The sequence below is a fragment of the Gavia stellata genome, chromosome 12 (assembly GCF_030936135.1).
Source record: "Gavia stellata isolate bGavSte3 chromosome 12, bGavSte3.hap2, whole genome shotgun sequence".
Taxonomy (NCBI): domain Eukaryota; kingdom Metazoa; phylum Chordata; class Aves; order Gaviiformes; family Gaviidae; genus Gavia; species Gavia stellata.
In genome coordinates this window covers 5715033-5734110 of record NC_082605.1, presented here as the reverse complement: position 1 = coordinate 5734110, position 19078 = coordinate 5715033, and the positions used below count along the sequence as shown (strand labels likewise).

At 53.8% G+C, this 19078-nt stretch overlaps 1 protein-coding gene across 1 annotated transcript in view; it reads right to left on the bottom strand.

Annotated features, from left to right (window-relative positions):
- The window catches only part of RNF123 (ring finger protein 123), a 49382-nt gene that overhangs the window by 6411 nt on the left and 23893 nt on the right, over positions 1-19078 (bottom strand). The window contains exons 27-35 of the mRNA XM_059823243.1: positions 18652-18726; positions 18148-18235; positions 17819-17906; positions 17605-17689; positions 10152-10291; positions 9785-9973; positions 8032-8107; positions 7062-7126; positions 3886-3915 (exon numbers count right to left, since the gene is read on the bottom strand). Coding sequence (XP_059679226.1) covers positions 3886-3915; positions 7062-7126; positions 8032-8107; positions 9785-9973; positions 10152-10291; positions 17605-17689; positions 17819-17906; positions 18148-18235; positions 18652-18726 — 836 coding nt within the window. The remainder of the gene's footprint in view (positions 1-3885; positions 3916-7061; positions 7127-8031; positions 8108-9784; positions 9974-10151; positions 10292-17604; positions 17690-17818; positions 17907-18147; positions 18236-18651; positions 18727-19078) is intronic.

Here is a 19078-nt window from a genome sequence, read left to right as displayed (position 1 = left end):
TTGGGAGAACAGCTATCCTGAGACAAACACAGCCTCCCAGCGCCCCTCCTGACACAGACCTTGCGCACAGCTTCATGCGATACGTGCCCCGCTGCCGCGTGCCCTGCGGCCGCTGCTCAGTGGCTGGCGAAGGCGACGGGATGCAGAGCGACAGGCCCTGCTGGCCTGCGCCCTCGCTCCCCGCGTGCCCGCCGCTGCCAGCCCTGTCGCCTCGTGTTAGCGCAGCGCTCCTGACAAGCCCGGGATGCTGAGCCGGCCGTGCCGGGGTGCTGCTGGGGGGGTGGCGAGGTGCTTCGGTGTCGGATGGATAGGTGAGTGGCACCCCGTCCCTCGAGGATGGAGCTGAGGCAATGCCATCCCCTTGCTTTGCACCCGGGCAGGGATCCCATAGGAAGGATGGTTTGAATTTGCCCTGGGAATGCCTGGGAAAGACAGGAGACACCAGCAAGAGGGCCTGGGTCCAAATCCGACAAGGGCACTGCCTGAGAGTGGTCCACGCCTGCCGAGATGGTGCCGAGCCCGTGCCGGAGCACATGCCACATCTAAGCACTGTGTCTTCCTCCAAAAGGAAAGGTGAAGGGCTGCTCCGGGCTCCAGCACCCAGAGTGGGTGTTACCCACCTGCTGCTCTTCTGTTGTCAACCTTGTAGGTCTTCTCACAAACCTTCCCCCTCCCCAGTGCCAACATCAGCTTCCCAGGCGTTAGTGCTCCTGCAAACCTGCATCCTCAGCTGAGGCTAATGACTGAAGCTTGGGGAAAGCTCAGGCCAACTGGAGTGTAAGAAAAGCTCCCGAGGGCCTCTCTGGGAACACGCCAGCCTCACGAAGCCAAGGAGAGCTCTTCTAGTCTGGCTGCAACTCTCCTATCCCTGCAGAAAGGCTGAGCCCCGCTATGCCAGGGTCAGCATATCTGAGGTTTATCTCAGTGTTGCTCCCAAGGGCTTCCTGCTGCCTTTAACCAGGTAAACCCTACTGCTGCCTTTCACACCTTTCTGATGCTCAGAAAGGACCCCGCACCAGACTGCTGCTCCGACAAGCAAGGCAAGGCAGTTGGAACTGTTGAAGCAGTTCATTAAGCAGCCTGAAAGGCAAATCATCTCAGCAAGGAAAAACATAGCCACAAGCATGGCCTCCCTGACAGGCACGAATTGGGAAACGTAATGGATGGTCCCTGAGGAATACATTGTCCTCTCTCAGCAGCCATCTGCACCATTACAGCCCCGGCTCGCTGCCAAACTGGTCGCCTGCTCCTTGACTCCAGAGGGTAAAGTAGCGGGTCAGCACAAAGCGTGGCATCCCCGGCACGCAGGGGATGAAGGACTAGCTTTGGGGAGCAGCCTCCAGTGCTGACTCCTGTCTCCCCTGGCACTTCACATCTCAGCCAGGGCAACGCGGGCGTGCTGAATGCCAGTCCTGCCGCCGGGGCTGGACGCACGATGTACATTGGGGGACCTGGTTCCTTTCCTTGCAATGCTTATGGTTTTCTGAAGAGCTCAAAGCAGTGAAGGCTGGTGCTGGCCAGCACGACGCCTGCTCCTGCCACCCAGTGTGTGCCTGACAGCCCCAAGGGGACAGGGATGCCAGCCCTGGCAGTCCCACTGCTCAGGACGCAGTGTTTAGAGTTGGCAGCTTGTAAAAACTGAAAGACCAGGGAGGCCAAACTCCTTTTTTAACTGTGAAACCTAGGTCTGAGCTAGTCACTCCTCTGTGCTCTCGTTCACACTCACCCCGCTACATTACATACTGCAAGACTTGCGTACCACTCATTTTCTGAGCTTTTAGGGCAAGGCAGCAAGGACTGAGTGGTCCATGAAATGTCTACTCCTGCACCACCTTCCACCACAGCTCGCTCATCAGTATGTGTCGAAGGAGCATTAGTGTTTAAGTGATCAGTAATCACGGTGTCCTGTGGGATTGCAGAGAACTACCATGTCCAGCGGGGACCAGCCAAGTCCCCAGGGTCCCAGCAGAGCTTGAGCATGCAGGCAGGTGGCCAGGCTGAGTTTAGTAACCTAGGCTGGAATCTTGTGTGACTTTTCCAGCGGAGGCGACCCCAAAACCATCTAGCAATTGAACAGAGTCTGCTTAGCCTGCCTCCCTCACCTGGCCTCGTGCCTCCCCACCTTCCTGCTCACCAACTTGTTACTGCTGACCAGGAAACCTCTCCACCTCCTCTCTCCTGCCAGTACACCCCTCTGCACCCATCTGTACTGTGCAAAGGAGAAGAGTGCAGAGATCCGGCCAGAATTACCCCAACACCACGTCAGCCCAGTGCTGCTCCGCCTGGCAGGTCCCGCTGGCTCGTGCTCAGCATCCCACTGGCACAGCGTAGCTGTTTCTGGCCCAGGATCCCCATCCTGTGCTCTGCTAGCTGGTAGCACCATGTTCCTGGTGACCATGGTGCTCTTCCCTCTGTCCTCTCCGTCTTTTGGGCAGAAGTCCCTGGGAGATGCACCCTGAAGGCTGCTTAGGTCTTTTCTTGTACAGTTGTGCTGCAGACAAGTTCACTGGCTCCGTGCACGTGCCCTAACCCTCCAGACTCACACTGACAGCATCAGCCGTGGGCAGGGCTGGGGAACACGCTGCCCAGCCTCGCTCCCCTTGCCTCCGAGTGGATGGTGTCCATGGGGCATGGGGGAAGCTTGAGGAGCAGAGCGGTGGCCAAGCCCCGGCACAACATGGCTCATCTCCACTCTGGGATGGCCACTCGCTTTCCAGAAAGCCTTTTCCAACCTATATGCCCGGTCCTAATAACAACATGCCCACAGGGGACCAACAGCCTCACCATCAGGCCTTGCCCCTTCTCCTGCTGCTCGCTCTCGCCAGGATCCTTACACAAGCTCTGGCCAACGCTGCTCCATTAGCTCACTCCAAAGGAGGCTTAATAGAAAACCTGCTCAATTATTTAGCAGACAAACGGGGGGATGATACTGGCTGAAGGCAGCCAGGGTCTCTGGCATGGACCCAACGATTCAGCCCAACTCCTGGCTCAGCCCACCAGATCCTGCCCTCCCTCTCCTCCCCGTAAAACCAAGGCTCTGGCAAGCAGGCAGCACACGGGCATCCCTGCCTCCTCAGCCCTGCCAGCTCCTGAGACTCCCCACAATGAAGGTGCTGCCCAACTGCTCTCAGACCCGAGGGCTGGGAGGGGCCAGCACGTCAGGAGGCCTGAGCAATCCCAAAACAACATTGCGGCGGTCAAAATAGTTTTAAAACAAGGAGCTGTTGCCTGTTGGTGAGGCAGTCCAGCCCCCAGCACCAGGCTGCTCTGCTCTCGCCTGCTGACGAGGTTTAGCTCCCTCCCGGCAAGCCCTTGAGGGACAGGCAGCTGCTCTGCTGGGAAACACAGCTCCTGTTGTGGGAACTAGAAGACCCTCTGCTGAGGGACCCCAGTTTGAGCTAGCAGGCTCCCCATCTGTGCCCTGCACTAATGCTCCTCTGCCTGTTTGCAAGGGTTGTTACATACTGCCAGGGAGCTGAGCCACGCTGGTTATCAAGCGTAAGGTTTTCCTTTCCAGCCTCCAGCCCCCAGCAAGCATTTGGGAGTTGTGGTAAGTGACCCGTGGAGGCTTTACAAAGATCAGTAAGCCTGGAGGAGGTGGGCACTGAAGCTTTGGTTCCCCACAAGCAGCACCAGCCGACCTGCAGGACCTGACAAGGAAATGCATTTTCTTTCTCTTGCAAAAGCACAGCCCGCTCCATCCAGGGACTAAGGCATATGATGTATCAACTGTCTCATCACATCCCAGCCTGGGCGACGTTCCCTTTCCTCGTGCTTAATGGCTCTGTTCGGTGCCAGGAGGCTGTAGCAAGAGGACTTGATGCCTCGCTGAGCGTCCTGTGCTGGGCAAGGAGCAGCTGAGGCATCCAACTGCATCCTGATAACGCGTCTGGATGAGTCGGCAGGGCCCCGGCTCTCCTTACTCCCACCCTTCCCTGCTGGAACGTTTTCGTCCCATAAATGAGACCTCGTTCCTCCACCCCCAGATGAACCTGCCCTCTCTGTCCCAGGGCAAAGCTTGCAGCACCTTCCATCCAAGCGCCTGGCACAGCATCGGCTCGCTGGGTTGGAGGCAACCAGAAAAACCACAGCCAAGCCACGGAAGTCACCCAGGGTCCTGTCCCCTGTCCTCATCCTCTGGGGCAGAGCTGCCTTGCAGGGAACCAGCCAGGGTAACAGCTAGTGTTTTAGGCAATTCCCACATGCAAATGTGGGTCGGATAATCTCTGTTAATGATTTCTGGCAATCTGGGAGTTGCCAAATGGGACCTGGAAGAGATTTCTACCTGCTTCCAGCACTGGCCGGGCAGAGTGCCTCTGAGGAAGGAAAAAAGCCTGTCCTGTTAACCTGCTCGCTGTATTGAGAGGAAGGGAAAAAGGAAAAAGGAAAAGAAAAAGGAAAAAGGAAAGAAGAAAGAGGAAAAAGGAAAAAGGAAAAGTGTCTCCTTTTGAGTCCATACGAAATGGGTCTGCTCTGGAGAGCCTGGTTACATATGGGATCCTTTAAATAGCTTCAGTTACCTCCTGCAGCAACACAACCCATGGCAATCACCTCCCATGGGAGCGTACAGACCTGAGGAAGGTTTGAATTCTCCTTTTCCATTCCATGGACCATCCTCTTACTCATGCACCTGGAGAGAGACACTTGCTGTCGCCCCGCTCTGGGCTAGCAGTTGTTGATCTGTACCATCTCCCTGGTTTTTGGGTGGTGGTGGGGAGGAGATCCCTAAGGGGCTCTGCTCACCCCAGCTGCACCTCCCAGTCCTACAGCTCCCTGCGGCGATGGTGCCAAGAGACTTGCGCACAGGATCAAACCAGGACTGAACCCTCGAGGAACGCAAAGGCAGCAGCAAAGTCTCTGCGTTTTCTCTCATAGCTGCTGATTTTCTCCATCCCCTCCCAGCTGGCTGTTTTTGAACGTGCCTGCACAGAGCAGAACCACCCCATAAATGGGCTACAACACTCACACCCCAGTCCTCAATTTGGAGCGCTGCAAAGAGGGTGGGTGGCTCAGTTTCCCCTTCAATGTGAGGTACTCTGCCTGCAGCCACGCTGATCTCTGCCGTCAGGCTGCCCAGTCCCTCTGCTTGGGTAGCAGTAGAGGGTCTCCAAGCCACTCAGCCTTCGTTCTTTTGTCTTGATTGACCTCAACGGCTCCCCTGCAACATTTGCTTGCCTTTCATAGATCAGTGGCGTATCAAACCTCAGATTTAGTGCAGGGCTTTGCAAAATCACATAGAAGCATTTTGTTTTATAGACATTTTTCCCTAGGCTTCCTCCTGTTACACCTTGTGCTTCCCCTGCTCAGCTAGGTCCACCATAACGACATGATGTTTTGCCCACATCATTCCCCTGTTTTATATTTATTTCTGCTTTCCAGTGCTCCAGGAAATGATTTCAAAGCCCTTGATGATCATTCAGAGACTTGCCACTTCCCAACCGCACACCACAGGATACGGCACCTCTGGTTTGCCACCGCGCAGCCTGCCACTGTCCCAGGCGTGGAGGGTGCTGTTGGCAGACAGGGGACAGTGCCGCTTGGCGATGTACAGCCCCTTTGACCCTGGATGCCCGGGTTACCCTAACCCAAAGCACAACTGGCTTTTCAGGTAAAGGAGACACAGTCTGGAAGCTTTTTGTCTCCCCGGGACTCCCTGCGGGCTGGGAAGGATGTGATTTTCATCACACTACCATCTTCACAGTGCTCTTCAGAGTTCGGTGAACTGAGGGCCAGAGAAAGAGTTTTATCCGTTCCCCTCTTTGACTCTACAAGCGACCTGGTCTGGGACAGATGTTCAAGAGCCAGGGAGCCAGGGAAGGACTTCTTGTCCTGCCTGGCATGCAGGGAACTGCTTTATCACCTCCCCCCTCCCCTCCAGGAAGAAGTGTCTAGTTGTGGCGTCAAATTCATGACGTTTGCCCTTTCCACAGAGCAGGATTCTGGGGGCGAGCAAAATCCACCCCCGTTCACAGTCCAGAAAGGCCACTAATCAATGACCTTGTGCTAAGCTCTTGGCACTGTCACACTCGGGGCTCTGAGACTGGTGCAGCAGCCACGGGAGGCAGGATATAATTAGATATATTTGTGTACATCTTTGAGTCCTTGAGAGAAGAAGCTGAAAGACTGGCTGCAGGGCTGAGCTGCTTGGCCAGATGGGGCTCCACTCACCGCAAAGCCAGAGACTATCATGTTCTCCAAACGCAAAAACAAGCAGGATTTGCAGCACAGACAGAAAAGCCCCATCTCCTATAGCATCCTACGGGGCACGGCGTCCGGGCAAGACACCTACGAATGACACTGGGAGAAAGCAAAGGCGGGACTGGCAGAGGATATCAGCATGAGCCTATTTTCAGGACTTTGTACAAGCAGGCACAGAAGCACATAAACCATTAGGTCAGCTGTGGCTTTGTCCGGCCGCATCATTCCCCCAGTGCTGTCTCTCTGAAGAGCTTGCTACCATAAAGACAAGAAGTTTTGCTTCATCTGAAAATCAGCATCTCGTAAGTGCCTGGACAGAATTTGTCTCACCCTTGTGCCACAGGTTTGGGCAGCCAGAGAGCTCTGCACACATTTTGATGCCTCCCTGATATGTCCAGAGTGAAGGAGCTTTAATGAACTCCCTTGCACCCATCACTGCGTGTCACAGCACTTTGCCTGCATCACCGCATCAGCACAGCTCTTTTACATGCGGCGCTCACAACCTCCGACAGCAGCTGTGCTGTTGCACGGAGTGCCAGACCCCATCCTGGGGAGGAAGGTGCACACGTGCTGTTGGTACAGCACCTCATAGCTACCTCTCACGATGGCTTTCCTACACCACAGGAAGGAATTTTGCACCCAGCAGTAGCACTGGGATGCAGCTGCTGCAGGGGCATGCGGCTTCTTGGCTTCTGCCTGCTCTATGCACATCTGCCTCACCTCGCTTCGGTCCCCACGCACCCACGTCACTCCTGCAACACCTCCCATGGCACTGACTACTGCAGCACCCAAAGCAATGCCACATGCGGCGACTCTGCGCTTCGGAAGTCAAAAGCCACTCACCCCTGAACATCAGTGTCCACAAGCAGCCGGACCAGTATCCCCGTCACGGCCACAAGGATTGGGTAATGGTCCACGCTCTCCAGCCCTACAGAAACAAAAGGGAAAGATAGAGCCGCTGGCACCGCATGACAGGCAGAGCAGGGCTGCACTGCTACTTCCAGACTTGGTGACAGAGCAGCCCAGGAGGTAGGGACTGTCACTTGGGCTCTCCGGTGGGGCCATAGGTTTCATTGAGGACAGAGGAGCCTTCCCCACTAATGCAAACCCCAGATTCAGGCACTGCCCTTATGATGGAGCACCCCTGCCTCTTCCAAGCCTCAAGAGGAGAAGGTGGTCTATCCCCTCCTAAGCAGGCAGGAAAATCCAGCTGCTGTATGAGAAATATAGGATGCTCATAATCCAGCAGCTGGAGCCAGCCTCTGCTAACAGGCACAACTCCGCTGCCCACAGTCACCTCCACGAAGAAGAGGGCTGATGTTGGTGAGAACGGCTTCCCCCAGCAACTCAGTGCACCCTTTTCTCGATGCAGAGCACAGTAACCAAGCCTGCTACCTAAACTGCAATCTGTCCAGGGCTTTTAGCCTTTCAAACAGTTCCCACCTAACCTGTGACACATCAGTATCTAGCAAGGCACTTTCCCGCACAGCACGGCTGCCACTTCACCACGGACAGCCAGACCCATGCATTAGCTCCCTGGTGAGGACAGAGATCCTGGAGGGAACTGGAGCTGCTGGGCAGACAGAGGCTAAGGCATAGGAAGAGCATGAAAGCTCAGGTCTGCCTGGAGGATTTACATGTCTTCTGAAGACAGCACTTCTGTGGCAGTCCGCGGCACTAGACTGGCTTCCCAGCCAGGGATGTGCCAGGCCTGAGGTCTGATCCCATACACCGCTGCACCGACCTTCAGTACAAGCCATCCCCCATTTCCCAAGGGCGTGCCTCCAGCATGTTTTCAATGGAGAGGGACAGAGAGTTAAGGCATGGACTCACCTGGCAGACGGAGGTTGACCACTCTGTCGAACAAGTTCCTTTCAGCTGTCACACGGTTCAGCACCTGGTTCAAGAGCTGTGTAGGGAAAAGCAGAAAGGGTTTGCATTTTCTGGATGGGCCTTCCTGTGAGCAGCATCCGAAGGGCATGCTTTGGGGCAGCATGTCCTTATAGCTTGTGCTCGGTGCCTGGAAGCTGGTGGATGCACAGAGGGAGGCTCGTAAGCACAGTCCTAGCTTGGCCCTGGCACAGAGGGAGGTGGCACCGTACCACAGTGGTTGTACCAGATGCAAACCTCCCAGGGAAGAGTCAGTCTGAGGTCAAGACACCTAAATCTCAGCATCTTCCACCTAAATCTGAATCCCACCCACAGATGCCAAGCTACTTCTGTGGATAAAAGCTCTTGGCAAGCAGAAGCTACAGTCCCTAGGACAGCCACAGCCCGTGAAGACCAAGCTGGCAGCTGCTGCTGGGCAAAAGTGGTGTCAGCGGGGTGAAGCACAGTCCAGGTCCTGTCCTGCCTGGAGCTGGCAGGACGGACCTACCAAGCCTGAAGCACAGGATGAGCGCAGAGAGAAATCTGCTTCTCTGCTTGACAGAGCATCACCACAGGCAGAGATTTCTGCCTGTGACCAGCACAGAAGGAATCAACTGTAAAGACACTTAGCCACCATCAGCTCTCACCCAAACCCTCAGTGGGATGAGCGGGGACCGCTCCAAGCTTGACACAACCGCTGCAAGCTGTGCACCGGCTCTCAGGTGCAGCATCCCTCTTCCTGCCGCCCTCATGAACAAAAAGCAGAACTCTGCACCCCTCTGTGAGCACGTTCAGCGGTGGGGGCACAGCTTCGTGGCAGCACCAGGATGTGAGGGGGATGCTGCAGCACCTTGCACTCTACTGGCTATTCCCCAGCTTGCCCAAACCACCTGCTAAGGGCCCCTTGCTTTCCTCCTCACACAGGGAAAATCCTGGGATCCCAGGCTGAGCCCTTCCCTCAAGACTGCCTTACTAGACCCCACTGTGTCTTGCTCTGCCTCATCTGCTCAGAGCCCTGAGCCTCAACCCTTGGAGCAACCCAACCCTTGGGGTAACCCAACCCTTGGGATATAGGTAAGGTATATATGACTGTTCTCCACCATGCTGGCTCGTACAAGAGCAGCCGCATGTCCTCATGGCTTTCCAGGGTTGCTCATGCTTTAGAATTGAAACTAATTTACTGGAGCCTAAGGGGTGTCGTAGGTTGGAATGGGGTTGTCCTGGTCACCCTGGCAGGGAAATGGAGACGGTTGGTACCATAGTCTAGGACTGAGGGACAAAGGACCAAGATGCCTGCCCAAACACTGGGGCATGTTCCCTGTGAAGCCAGCTATACTCTCTACAGCTCTTGCTAAGATATACCACACCTCTCCAGATTTCATGGCATTGCTTGTCACAGGAGCATTCAGCATTTGCTGGGTAGAAGAAACTGGCCATAGCCCCTCTGAAGGAAGATTTAAGGGGCTATCATCCTCCCTCCTGGCAGAGGTAGAAACCAGCTGTGGCCAGACTAGTTGCAAAGGAGGGGTGCAGCTGACATGTAGTGATTTCAGGGAGCACCACTTGTTCTGCAGCAACTAGGTTTGCTGTAGCAGCTTTAAGTACTACAGTGTTTGCAGCAGGAGCCCCCGCTTCATAGCACATCTGGAGAGAGGGCAGAGGGCCCCCCCATGCCCCTTCAGAGGACACTTCTTCACACCTCGCGAAAGGATGATACCTGGGCGAGCCTCCGAAGCAGCAGCTCCGATGATGGGCGATTCCAGTCGAGAAAGATCTCCGGCGCCAGCGTGACGGTCATTTCCAGCACCCTGAGCAAGCTCACCGACAGGTCAAAGCAGGTGGCGCACACCTTCAGCTGGCGGCTGTCCACGAAGTTCCTCTCCAAGCGCTCTGCTGCCTGCTGGATCTGCCAAGCAAGGGTGACAGCTTAACAAGGTGCCCCTTCCTAAAAGGAAGGCTGCAACCAAGCGTGCCGAGGAATTGCTGCACTCCCAACCCCAAGGGTCGTGTCTTGAACCTCGCTGCGTGCAGGACACGGGCACCCACTGAGTGCCAGACCCTGCAGCCCTGGGCGGCACACTCACCTCCTGAATCATGCCGATGAACTCGGAGAAAGCCCAGTTCAGCTGGTTGAGGACGCTGTTGAGGAAGCTGGGGGCCAGGTCGCGGTCGCTGCGGAGCAGGTCTGCCATGTGCCGCTGCAGCAAGGTGGAGGGACACGGCTCTGAAACCAGACAGCGACAGCTTCAGTGGCCTGGTCCCGGAGCGGCCGTGAGTGGGGGTCAAGGACTATTATGAGCAGAGATCTCGCCTGTTGGGCCTCCAAACACTGTTTTTGCAATGCCAGCCTGAATTAACCAGGGAAGAGCCCTGTGTGCTCACTGCTGCCCATGTACACGGGAGCACTGCCCTGAAGCTTTGCATCCCTCCTGCTCGGCTCTGCAGAAGCCCACGGTCAGCTCAGCATTAATTGCTCCAGATAGCAGTGTGGCAGCTGCCCAGAGCCAGCACGGCCACCCCTGGCCTCACGTGGCCATGCACGCTTGCCCGTGTCCGGGGAGGAAGGCACCTAGCAAATCCCACTGCTGAGATGCTTCTGCATGGAGCTGGGGCTGGCTCTGCCCTCGCAGGCTCAGGCAGGCAGGGCTGCCCACGCTCCCTGGCCAGGTTCAGCCTGAGCAGACATGTCTCCGTGGTGCGTGGCATCTCGCCTCTGGGCTTTTTCACAATCAAGAGCACAGATGAGGTCAGACCCAGCAGCTGGAAAACACAGTCAGGGCTGTGTGGGGTGCCAGTCCCCACGCATGGGCAGGGAAAGGAGGGGGGGGCACAATGGGATGGATGCTTCTCACTGGGAAGGGTACCAGAGTTCAAATCACAGACTAAAATTCAAGGCTTGGAGAAAGAAACTTGAACAGATCTACCAAGTATAAGGAAAAAAAAAATCCAACTACTTTTCCCTGTACTAGAAGTTATTAGTAAGAGCATGTGAAAACTGGCAGCACCGGCATAGCCATGCTGCGACTGCAGAAGGTCTTTGGGGTGACAGCCTGCTCGAAAGACCAGCATGGGCAAAGGAAACATGGGATGACCTTCATCACATCCCTAGGGATCAAGAAATGAGGTGTAACTACAGGCAGATCGCTAGCTGGGATTAAAAAAGCCAGAGGGGGATGGCAGAAGACCATCAGCTCAAACGGGAACAGGATAAATTATTCTGTAAATACCCACTAATAATTGCTGCGAGCTTCTGTTGTTACGGAGGACACATGCTGATGTCTCACAGTGCATAATCACTCCAGGCAGGCCAGTGCCCTGGCTTTGATCCTGCCTAAAAGCACATCTTTGGGAGGGATTTCATCACGACAAATGTCTTTGATGTCCTACTCCCACCCGCAAGTACTTCCCCAGCCCTTGGCTACATGTGGCTCAGGGACTGCCCAAGCCAGACGTCCTTTTTATGTATTTAGTGATCCTCAGCGGATTTCTTGCCCAGTGTCCCCTGAAACTGTGTAAGCCTTTAGCATTGAATGTGCCCTGGAGCAACATTTCACAGCTCAGTTGTGTGCAGCGGGAGGAATTAGTGTTTGAGCTTGGCTCCTACTTGCTTTATTTGATAATATTTATTCTTTGCAGCCCCCTCCTTCTGGTGGGAGCGACAGAGAGATGCTGCTCTGCAGTCACTTTCTCCAGCTAGCCATAATTTCAGACCTTTATGATAGTCTTTTGAATGGGAACAGCCCCAGGTGTGCAGTTTCTCATACAGAAGCTATCACATCTTTGTTCCCTTTGCCATCCCTCCCTGAGCTGTGCCAGTTCTCCCACATTTTCTTTGGAGAGGTGGAATGAGAAGCGCACGTGGCATCAAAACCACAAGCGTGTGGCAGATTTGCACAAAGGCGTAATGTGGTTTTGGTTTTGTTCTGTTTTCCTTTCCTCATAATTGCTGTTGTGTAATTCGTGCCTTTGACTGGGCATTAAGCTGATATTTTCCAAAAGATTACAACAGGATGACAGTTCAAGGATAACCCTTTTGTAAGAATTACAGCTCAAGATCCTCGGGAACTTGCTGGTCACAAGGCGCCCAGGAGTCAACACTGGAGCGCACCTCATTGTCTTCTCTGTCAGTGATGGACGATGGGGCACGGTCCACTCTTACCAAATTTGCAGATGACACTAAACGAGGGGCTTTGTCTGATGCGCTATGGGCACCCTGAGAAACTTGAGGACTGGGACAAAAAACCTGATCGTATTCGACAAGAAGGAGAAAATTCTGCATCTGGGGAAGAATGACCCCAAACACCAGTCCTGGTTGGGAAACAACCGTCTGGGCACTGTTAAAGGGGTTATGGAGGATACCAGCTTGAACAGGGGACACGTGAGGGCTCTTGCTACAACTAAGAGGTGGGTGATGGTAGGAGGATGCACTCAGCAGATCAAGGGGAGGTGCCACCCCCTCTGCTTGGCCCTGGGGAGGTCACACCTGAAACACCGTGGCTCTTTTCTCAGAAGGGTGCATAGAGGGGTCCCAGGGAGCCCACCCCGCAATCTCGTCTCTAAGGGTTATGCTCAGCTCACAGCCCACTGATTTTTAATCACATTTTCCCTTCACGATCACCACTCCACATGTGGCGATGCTGAATGCCATCTACGTTTTCTCTTCCAGTCATTCAGAATTGGAAGGTACTTTTGTAGGGTTAAGTTTTTTGTGTCTTCTCTTCCCCTCAACTTGTAAAAAGTGCTTTTTATTAAAACTGCTGACATGTTAGCCCCCTTCTAGCCTTCCAGTACCGAAGCAGTTCTAGGCAAGGATCACCACTCCTCACAGATGAGCTCTGCAGGTTGTCCTGTTGGTCTGTCGCCAAAGCCTCTTTTACCCACATTTCAAGTCAGGACAGATCTCAAAATGAATCGTCCAGCCAAAGTCTACCTCATTTGAAGGCAGCTTTGGCTTTTTGAAGGATGCTGTTATGCTTGTAATAACTTGCTTTATCCTGATTTTTAGCCAATGACTATTTCCTCATGGTCTTTTTCCAATAAGTGGTGTGAATTTGCTCCAAACCTCCAATTCTAGGTTCTTAAATGCTTTCCCTGCTGCTGGCAAAGACTGCGCCAGTCATAAAAGCATTAAAAAGTGGTGCCTTTTGTCCAATTTCTCCACAGTTATGTAGGGTTTTTTTAAGCTTTTAAGCTAACACGAGGAAGCAGTGGACTTCCTTGGCTTTTGTTGCTCCCAAGAGGATTCTGAATCTCAAGACGCTGCGATCACTGCTACTCTTTGAAAGCAACGTAAGGAACCAGTCCTGGAATACAGCAAGAGCAGCTTCGTCCCTTACTTTAGTTCCCAGATGAGGTTCTCCATGGGGCAATCATTAGTGGTATCCAGAAACCTAGCCCTGCTGCTGCTCTCATCTTCATTTGCAAGATGTTCACCTTTGCTGAGGCACTTCCACCCACCTCCTTCATGTCTCAGTTACGACTGCCCTCCTGGGTAACGAAACAACCCTACGTGTGCCTTTTCAGCCAGGGAACTCATTTCATAGGGAGTCTGTGGATACTCACTGATGTGGTTACTTTCTTGATCTTGGCAATAGTATGTCATCAGTGTTTCTAAAACTTATAACTCCCTAATACAAAAGCCACTCAATCTTGTTTTAGCCTTCATTATGACAGATAAAGATCAGTCACTGGAACAGAAATCGGTGGTTTTCCAAGGCCAGAAATTATGACCTCAATACATTTAATGTGGGCAACAGAGCATGGCCCCAAGCGGTTATAGATATATCCGATGTTTCCACAACAGAAACTTCCCCGCAAAAATATAAGCAAAACAGTCAGAGGAAAACAAAAAAAAATCTAGGCTGGAGGGGAAATAGTGAATAAAAACACAGGGTTCTTTAGAAGATTATTAGGCAGCCAGAAAGCCCCAGTGCTACAGCAAGCACGTGGGTTAAAAGGTTCACTGAGACCAGGATGAAGCAAAGACGTAAGTTAAAATGTAAAAGGTAAAGTGAACATAATCAAACATAGCCAGCAGTTGATGAAAACAAGAAAAAAGGGGTAATAGAAGGAGAAGACATAAAAGAAACAGCCACGACTAACCACACTACATGCAAAGTTTCTTCAACTATAGGAAAAAATTCTAGCAGAATTATTAAAAAAAGTAGTAATGGGAGAAAGTCTAACAGTAGCAGAGGCCCATTAATAGATAGAGTTAAAAATTAATAAAGCAGACAAAGTGGAAGCCTTCAATAAGTGCTCCTGCTAGATAATTGTAAAGCAGCAGGGTCATGTACTTTCATCACAGGAAGATAATTATGTACTTTATAGCTTGCTAACGACCCAGGAAGATTTATAACAGGGCTATTTGTGAGACTTCTTGGTCAGCAGCCCAAGGGGGGCTCTGGATGCTGCAGCATTTACAGTAGAGCTGGGAGCACAGAGGAGGAAAGCCCAAAATGGACCAGATTCAGAGGCAAAGCAGTTCCACCCAATGCTAACCTGAATTTTCCAAAGGATCCAGATGTAAATATGACACAGCTGCTGCTCAGTGGCTTTCAGACTGATGGAACAGCAGTGGAAAAGGTAAGCTGGGGATGCAGCGATCCACGTCACTAGTAAACTGCACCCTTTCAAAGATGTATTTAGAGAGGACCAAAGGAAACATTGCAGGGTGAGGCAGAAGGAAAGCAAGCTGCATTCAGGGGATGAGATCTCACTAAGGTCGAGTGCAGGGCATCAGGATGCCCCAGCATGTGCCTAGGACTCGTGCACGCCTCCAGAGCAAAGCGCTGGCAAACAGGCTAATGCAAGTTTTGGCTCTGTGACCGGCAGATCAGCGAGGCGTTCTAGCCAGCATGGCACTGACAGCTCTGGGGCTGCTAAAAACATGGGAAGGGTGAACACAGGAGCTTGCAGAGGAACGGAAACCCCTTCCTGAATAAGACACAGAGGCTGCACTTTCTTTTTACCATTAAAAAGGACCAAGAAGTGAGTTTACCCTGGTACACAAGCACTTTTGAAGAATAAAATGTTGTAATGCATAGAGTTTAACCCAGCAGAGAAAGGCAGAGCAGCAGCAGTGGAAGACAGAAGATGAGGTTAGATACCTTCCCAACAGGAAAAGGTTATGGATTTATTTCTGAGGGTGAGGAACCACCATCAGAAGGGCTTGGATAGTTCAACTGCCACCAGCTGATGCTTTTGGTGTTGTTGGATCGAGACAGGATTTCTTCCTGAAAGACCCCTTTAGCTTAGGCAATTTGACGGACTTGGGAAGGGGACGTGGGTGAATTTTCCGGCCCACACTGCACAACAGCTCAGCTAGATGATCTCACGGTCCCATCCACCTACCCTCCACTGCTCGATGGATGCGTGGGCAGAAGGCCTGGGGCAGAGAAGCCCTGTGCAGCAACCTGAAGCCACCCTGCAGCTCCCTAAAAACAAGACGGGCTGGGCCTGGCACAGGGCCACCGCTGCTGCTCGGCGTGTGCGGGCCGTAACAGCACCCGGCCTTGCCTACACGCCACGATGAAAGCAAAACAAGTTCCTACAGCAGCCGCCGACCAGAACAGCCCCCGCCTCTGAGCAGAGCCCCCGTCTGCTCTCAGGAGCCAAAGTGGAGGCAGAGCCCTGCCTGTATGAGAGCTGTTTGGTGCCAGCGGGGCTAAGGAACAACTCAGGGAGCAGGCAGGAACACACACGGCCTTTCCGAGCCTCTCCCCCTCTCTGGGCTAACCCAGGCAGCCATCTCGTTGCTCACCGTTGGTGAGCACGGGCGAAAGGCAGCGTAGGAGACCAGGTGGTCTGTGCCCTGCGTGTTTCATGGATATTATGAGGCAGCACCAGCACACCTTTGCCATCAGTGCAGAGTCCTCCAAGGAAGCATCCCCAAAGCAGGACAAGGCTGGAGCAGCAGAGAAGAGGCATTTGCCCAAGCTCCCTTCAGACTGGCCTGCGGAAGCAGACCCAGACAAACAGGGATTTCTCTCAGCTCAGCAGTTTGTCCCGTTGTCCCTGCCAATGCTCAAATTGCAACAAGGTGAAGACTGATGGGTGGGAAGGCGGCGGGGTTGTCTCCTCCTCCTTCGCTGGGCAGCATCTCAAGGACACCTCTGAGTCCCATGTCCCTCTTCAATTAAATCAGCATTCATTATTGATTTGGTTGCGCCTTAAAATAGCAATCCCAGGAGCAAGTCCCCAGTAGCCAGCCCAGCCCACTCTGGGCTCAGACTGTGCGGAGCCATCCGGATATGGATGGAGAGAGGCCTCGAAAGTTGAGGAACTTTGCTCCAGCCCCAGGGCTCCCCGGAATGGGGGGAGCTCAGTCACCACCCCATGGGACTGGTGGCAGCCACTCGGGGGCTTGCTTGTGCGGTAGGAGGGTGAGGGGACAGTCACGAGGTCCCTCCTGCACGTGTACCAGGGCTTCCCCATCGTCCTCCAAGGATGAGAGGGCTGCAGCAGGGCTCTGACCAGAGGTAACACTGATAAAACAGGCGCAAGAGCGGGTCTGTGATGCAAACTCAGAGACTGCCATGTGGGCACCGGTCCCCCTGGCATCTCCCAGGGACGTACCTGAGAAAAGCGATCATTGTGTGAAGCCCTCTGCCCCCCAAAGAAGGGTCTCTCTAGACAGAAGAGGGGAAAGAGGGAGCTCTAAAGCTACTTCACCAGACAAGAGAGGGTCACACAACAAACTTACTCTGGAAACTAGCAACAGAGAGATCTCCTGGGCACCCACAGGCAGGAGAGAGAAAGAGAACAAGAGTGCCGTTAAAACAGAGACAGGCAGCTTTCCCAACCGGACGGGGATTAGCACACACCTCCACACGCTGCCTGCCCCTGTCAGGCTGCAGCATCCTCTGTCCCCCAACCCCAGGCAGCTCTCCAGGAGCAAGGTCTGGCACAAAGCCTCTTCCACAGCAGAAGAGGGTCAGGAATGTAACCAGACAGGCCCAGACCCTGCAAGGGTGAAGCTGGGGACGTGTTCTTCAGCTCAAGGAAGGTACCTTCTCCTCCCCATGTCTTTCTCAGAAGCAACAGAGCCAAGAAACCCCTCATTTTGGTGACAGTGCTGAGAATCAAATTGCCATGCTAAAGCCTCCTCGGGCACCCACTCCCTCCCACAGGGTTCCTACTGCTTGGCATACTCACCAACTCTTCCCCACAGCAGCTGCTCTCTGCGGACATCAGAGAGCCTTCTCCCAGGCTTACATTTTGGGGTAAAGCTCTGGTAAGGACGCAGCCCTGGGCTTCTCTCCTTTCCCTTGAAGGGCAGAACCCCTCCTCGTGATGGATCTAACCCATCACCCAGCAGGCAAAAGAGTCACCAGTCAGTGCAGAGAGACTGGGGATGTCCAGGAAAGGAAATGCTGGCTGCAAAGGTCAGGCCTGGATATTTGGCCAGGATCCCCCTACTTCAGCAGCCATCTCACCAGCTGGCCTGGCCCACACTAGGGACGGCTGCTAGGGAAGAGGTCAGTCCTCCCTCACCACCCATCATAATCCCAAGTGCCAATCCCCTGCTCCACTCACTCTGCAGGCTGGGGAGGCTGGCATCCTCAGGCTTGGTTTTCAGCAGGTGTGGGAGCCGTGTGTATCTGTACCCAAAGCCACAGCCCTGGTAAAAGAGATAAGAAAAGATCTTGGAGGCTGGAAAATGGTTGGGTTTTGCTGCTACTGGAAAGTGAAATGCTCTGTGTCCACCCAGCCCCAGATGGTGAGAGGGGCAGGGATGCAGGACGCTCACCCGCCACAGCCTGACGAGGATCCAGTTGGTCTGTGCCCAGGGTCGCTGCTCATAGGGAGCCAGGAGGTTCTTCATCATAGAGATCCGCCTGCCAGACAAGGACATAGGTCAGTCACAAAGGGTTTGGGGATTAAATAGGACCCACGGAGCTGGGACAGAACAAAGCCACTGGTATAAGGGTGAAGGGAGACTCCCCAAACCAACTCCAGCACCCTGCTGCAGCCCCTGGACCCTTGGCAGTGCTTGGCAGCCCGCCTGCTCCCCCACCCAGCCTTGCCACCACCCCAGTCCTGCCCCAGCTCCCTGGGAACAGGCAGGGCAGCACTTACTGCTCTTCTGGGATCCTCTCTACAGCACGCAGCGAGTGGGGGTAGCAGACGTAGCTGGCCAACGCCTGCATCAGGGAATCCCGGATGTCTGTGGAGGAATGAGAAGGGGCTAGGCCAGGCACCCAAGGGCACACAGCATGCCAGGGAGCACCTGAACACCGGAGGCTGGGAGGGACCGGCCCTCACTTAGAGAGGTTTGCTGTCCCAGCTGATGTGGAGAGCGTGCCTATGCTCAGGCAGCTAAGAAGTAACCCCAGATTTCACATGCAAGTAGCTGGAACGTGAGTCCTACTCTCAAAAAGGGTATCCCAGGTCATGTATCTAACCCTGGAATAAGCAGGACACACCAGATATGTGCAGTGCCCAGCCTCGTTTTGTATGTGGAGGCATAAAGCACTTAATGGATTCAGCAAATGGATCCCAACAGAAGTCTGGTGAACCACTGGCAGTGGGGCTGGCCGGACGTGCAATATATCACCCCAAAGCAGAGGAGAGCAGCTTTACCCGTGCCCACGATCCTCGAGTCAGCAAAATGCTTGGCCAGGATGGCAGCGAGGCGCATCAAGGTCTCTTCGTAGCCTGCAAAGAGAAGGAGGGATCAGGGGTCACGCCAACGGCCCGATGGGCAGCCCTCTGGTCCCAGCATTCCTGTGGACACAGCACAGGCCATGGGATTCATTCCTGCTACAGCCAACTTTGCAGTTTTGTCTAGTTGTCAAAGCAGACAGCTGGGAAAGCACATTCATCTCCAATAGAGCTGCTCACCTGAGTCTGCAGAGTCTAAAACAGTTACTTGGAGAAAGATAAAACCATGCAACTGAGTTGGATGGCAAGGGAGAGATGCCTAGTGCAGAAGAGGCTGAGCAACACAAGTAACACCTTAGATCCACGCAGAAAAGCCACGTCCAGCCTGCAGGCCCTTAAGAAATCT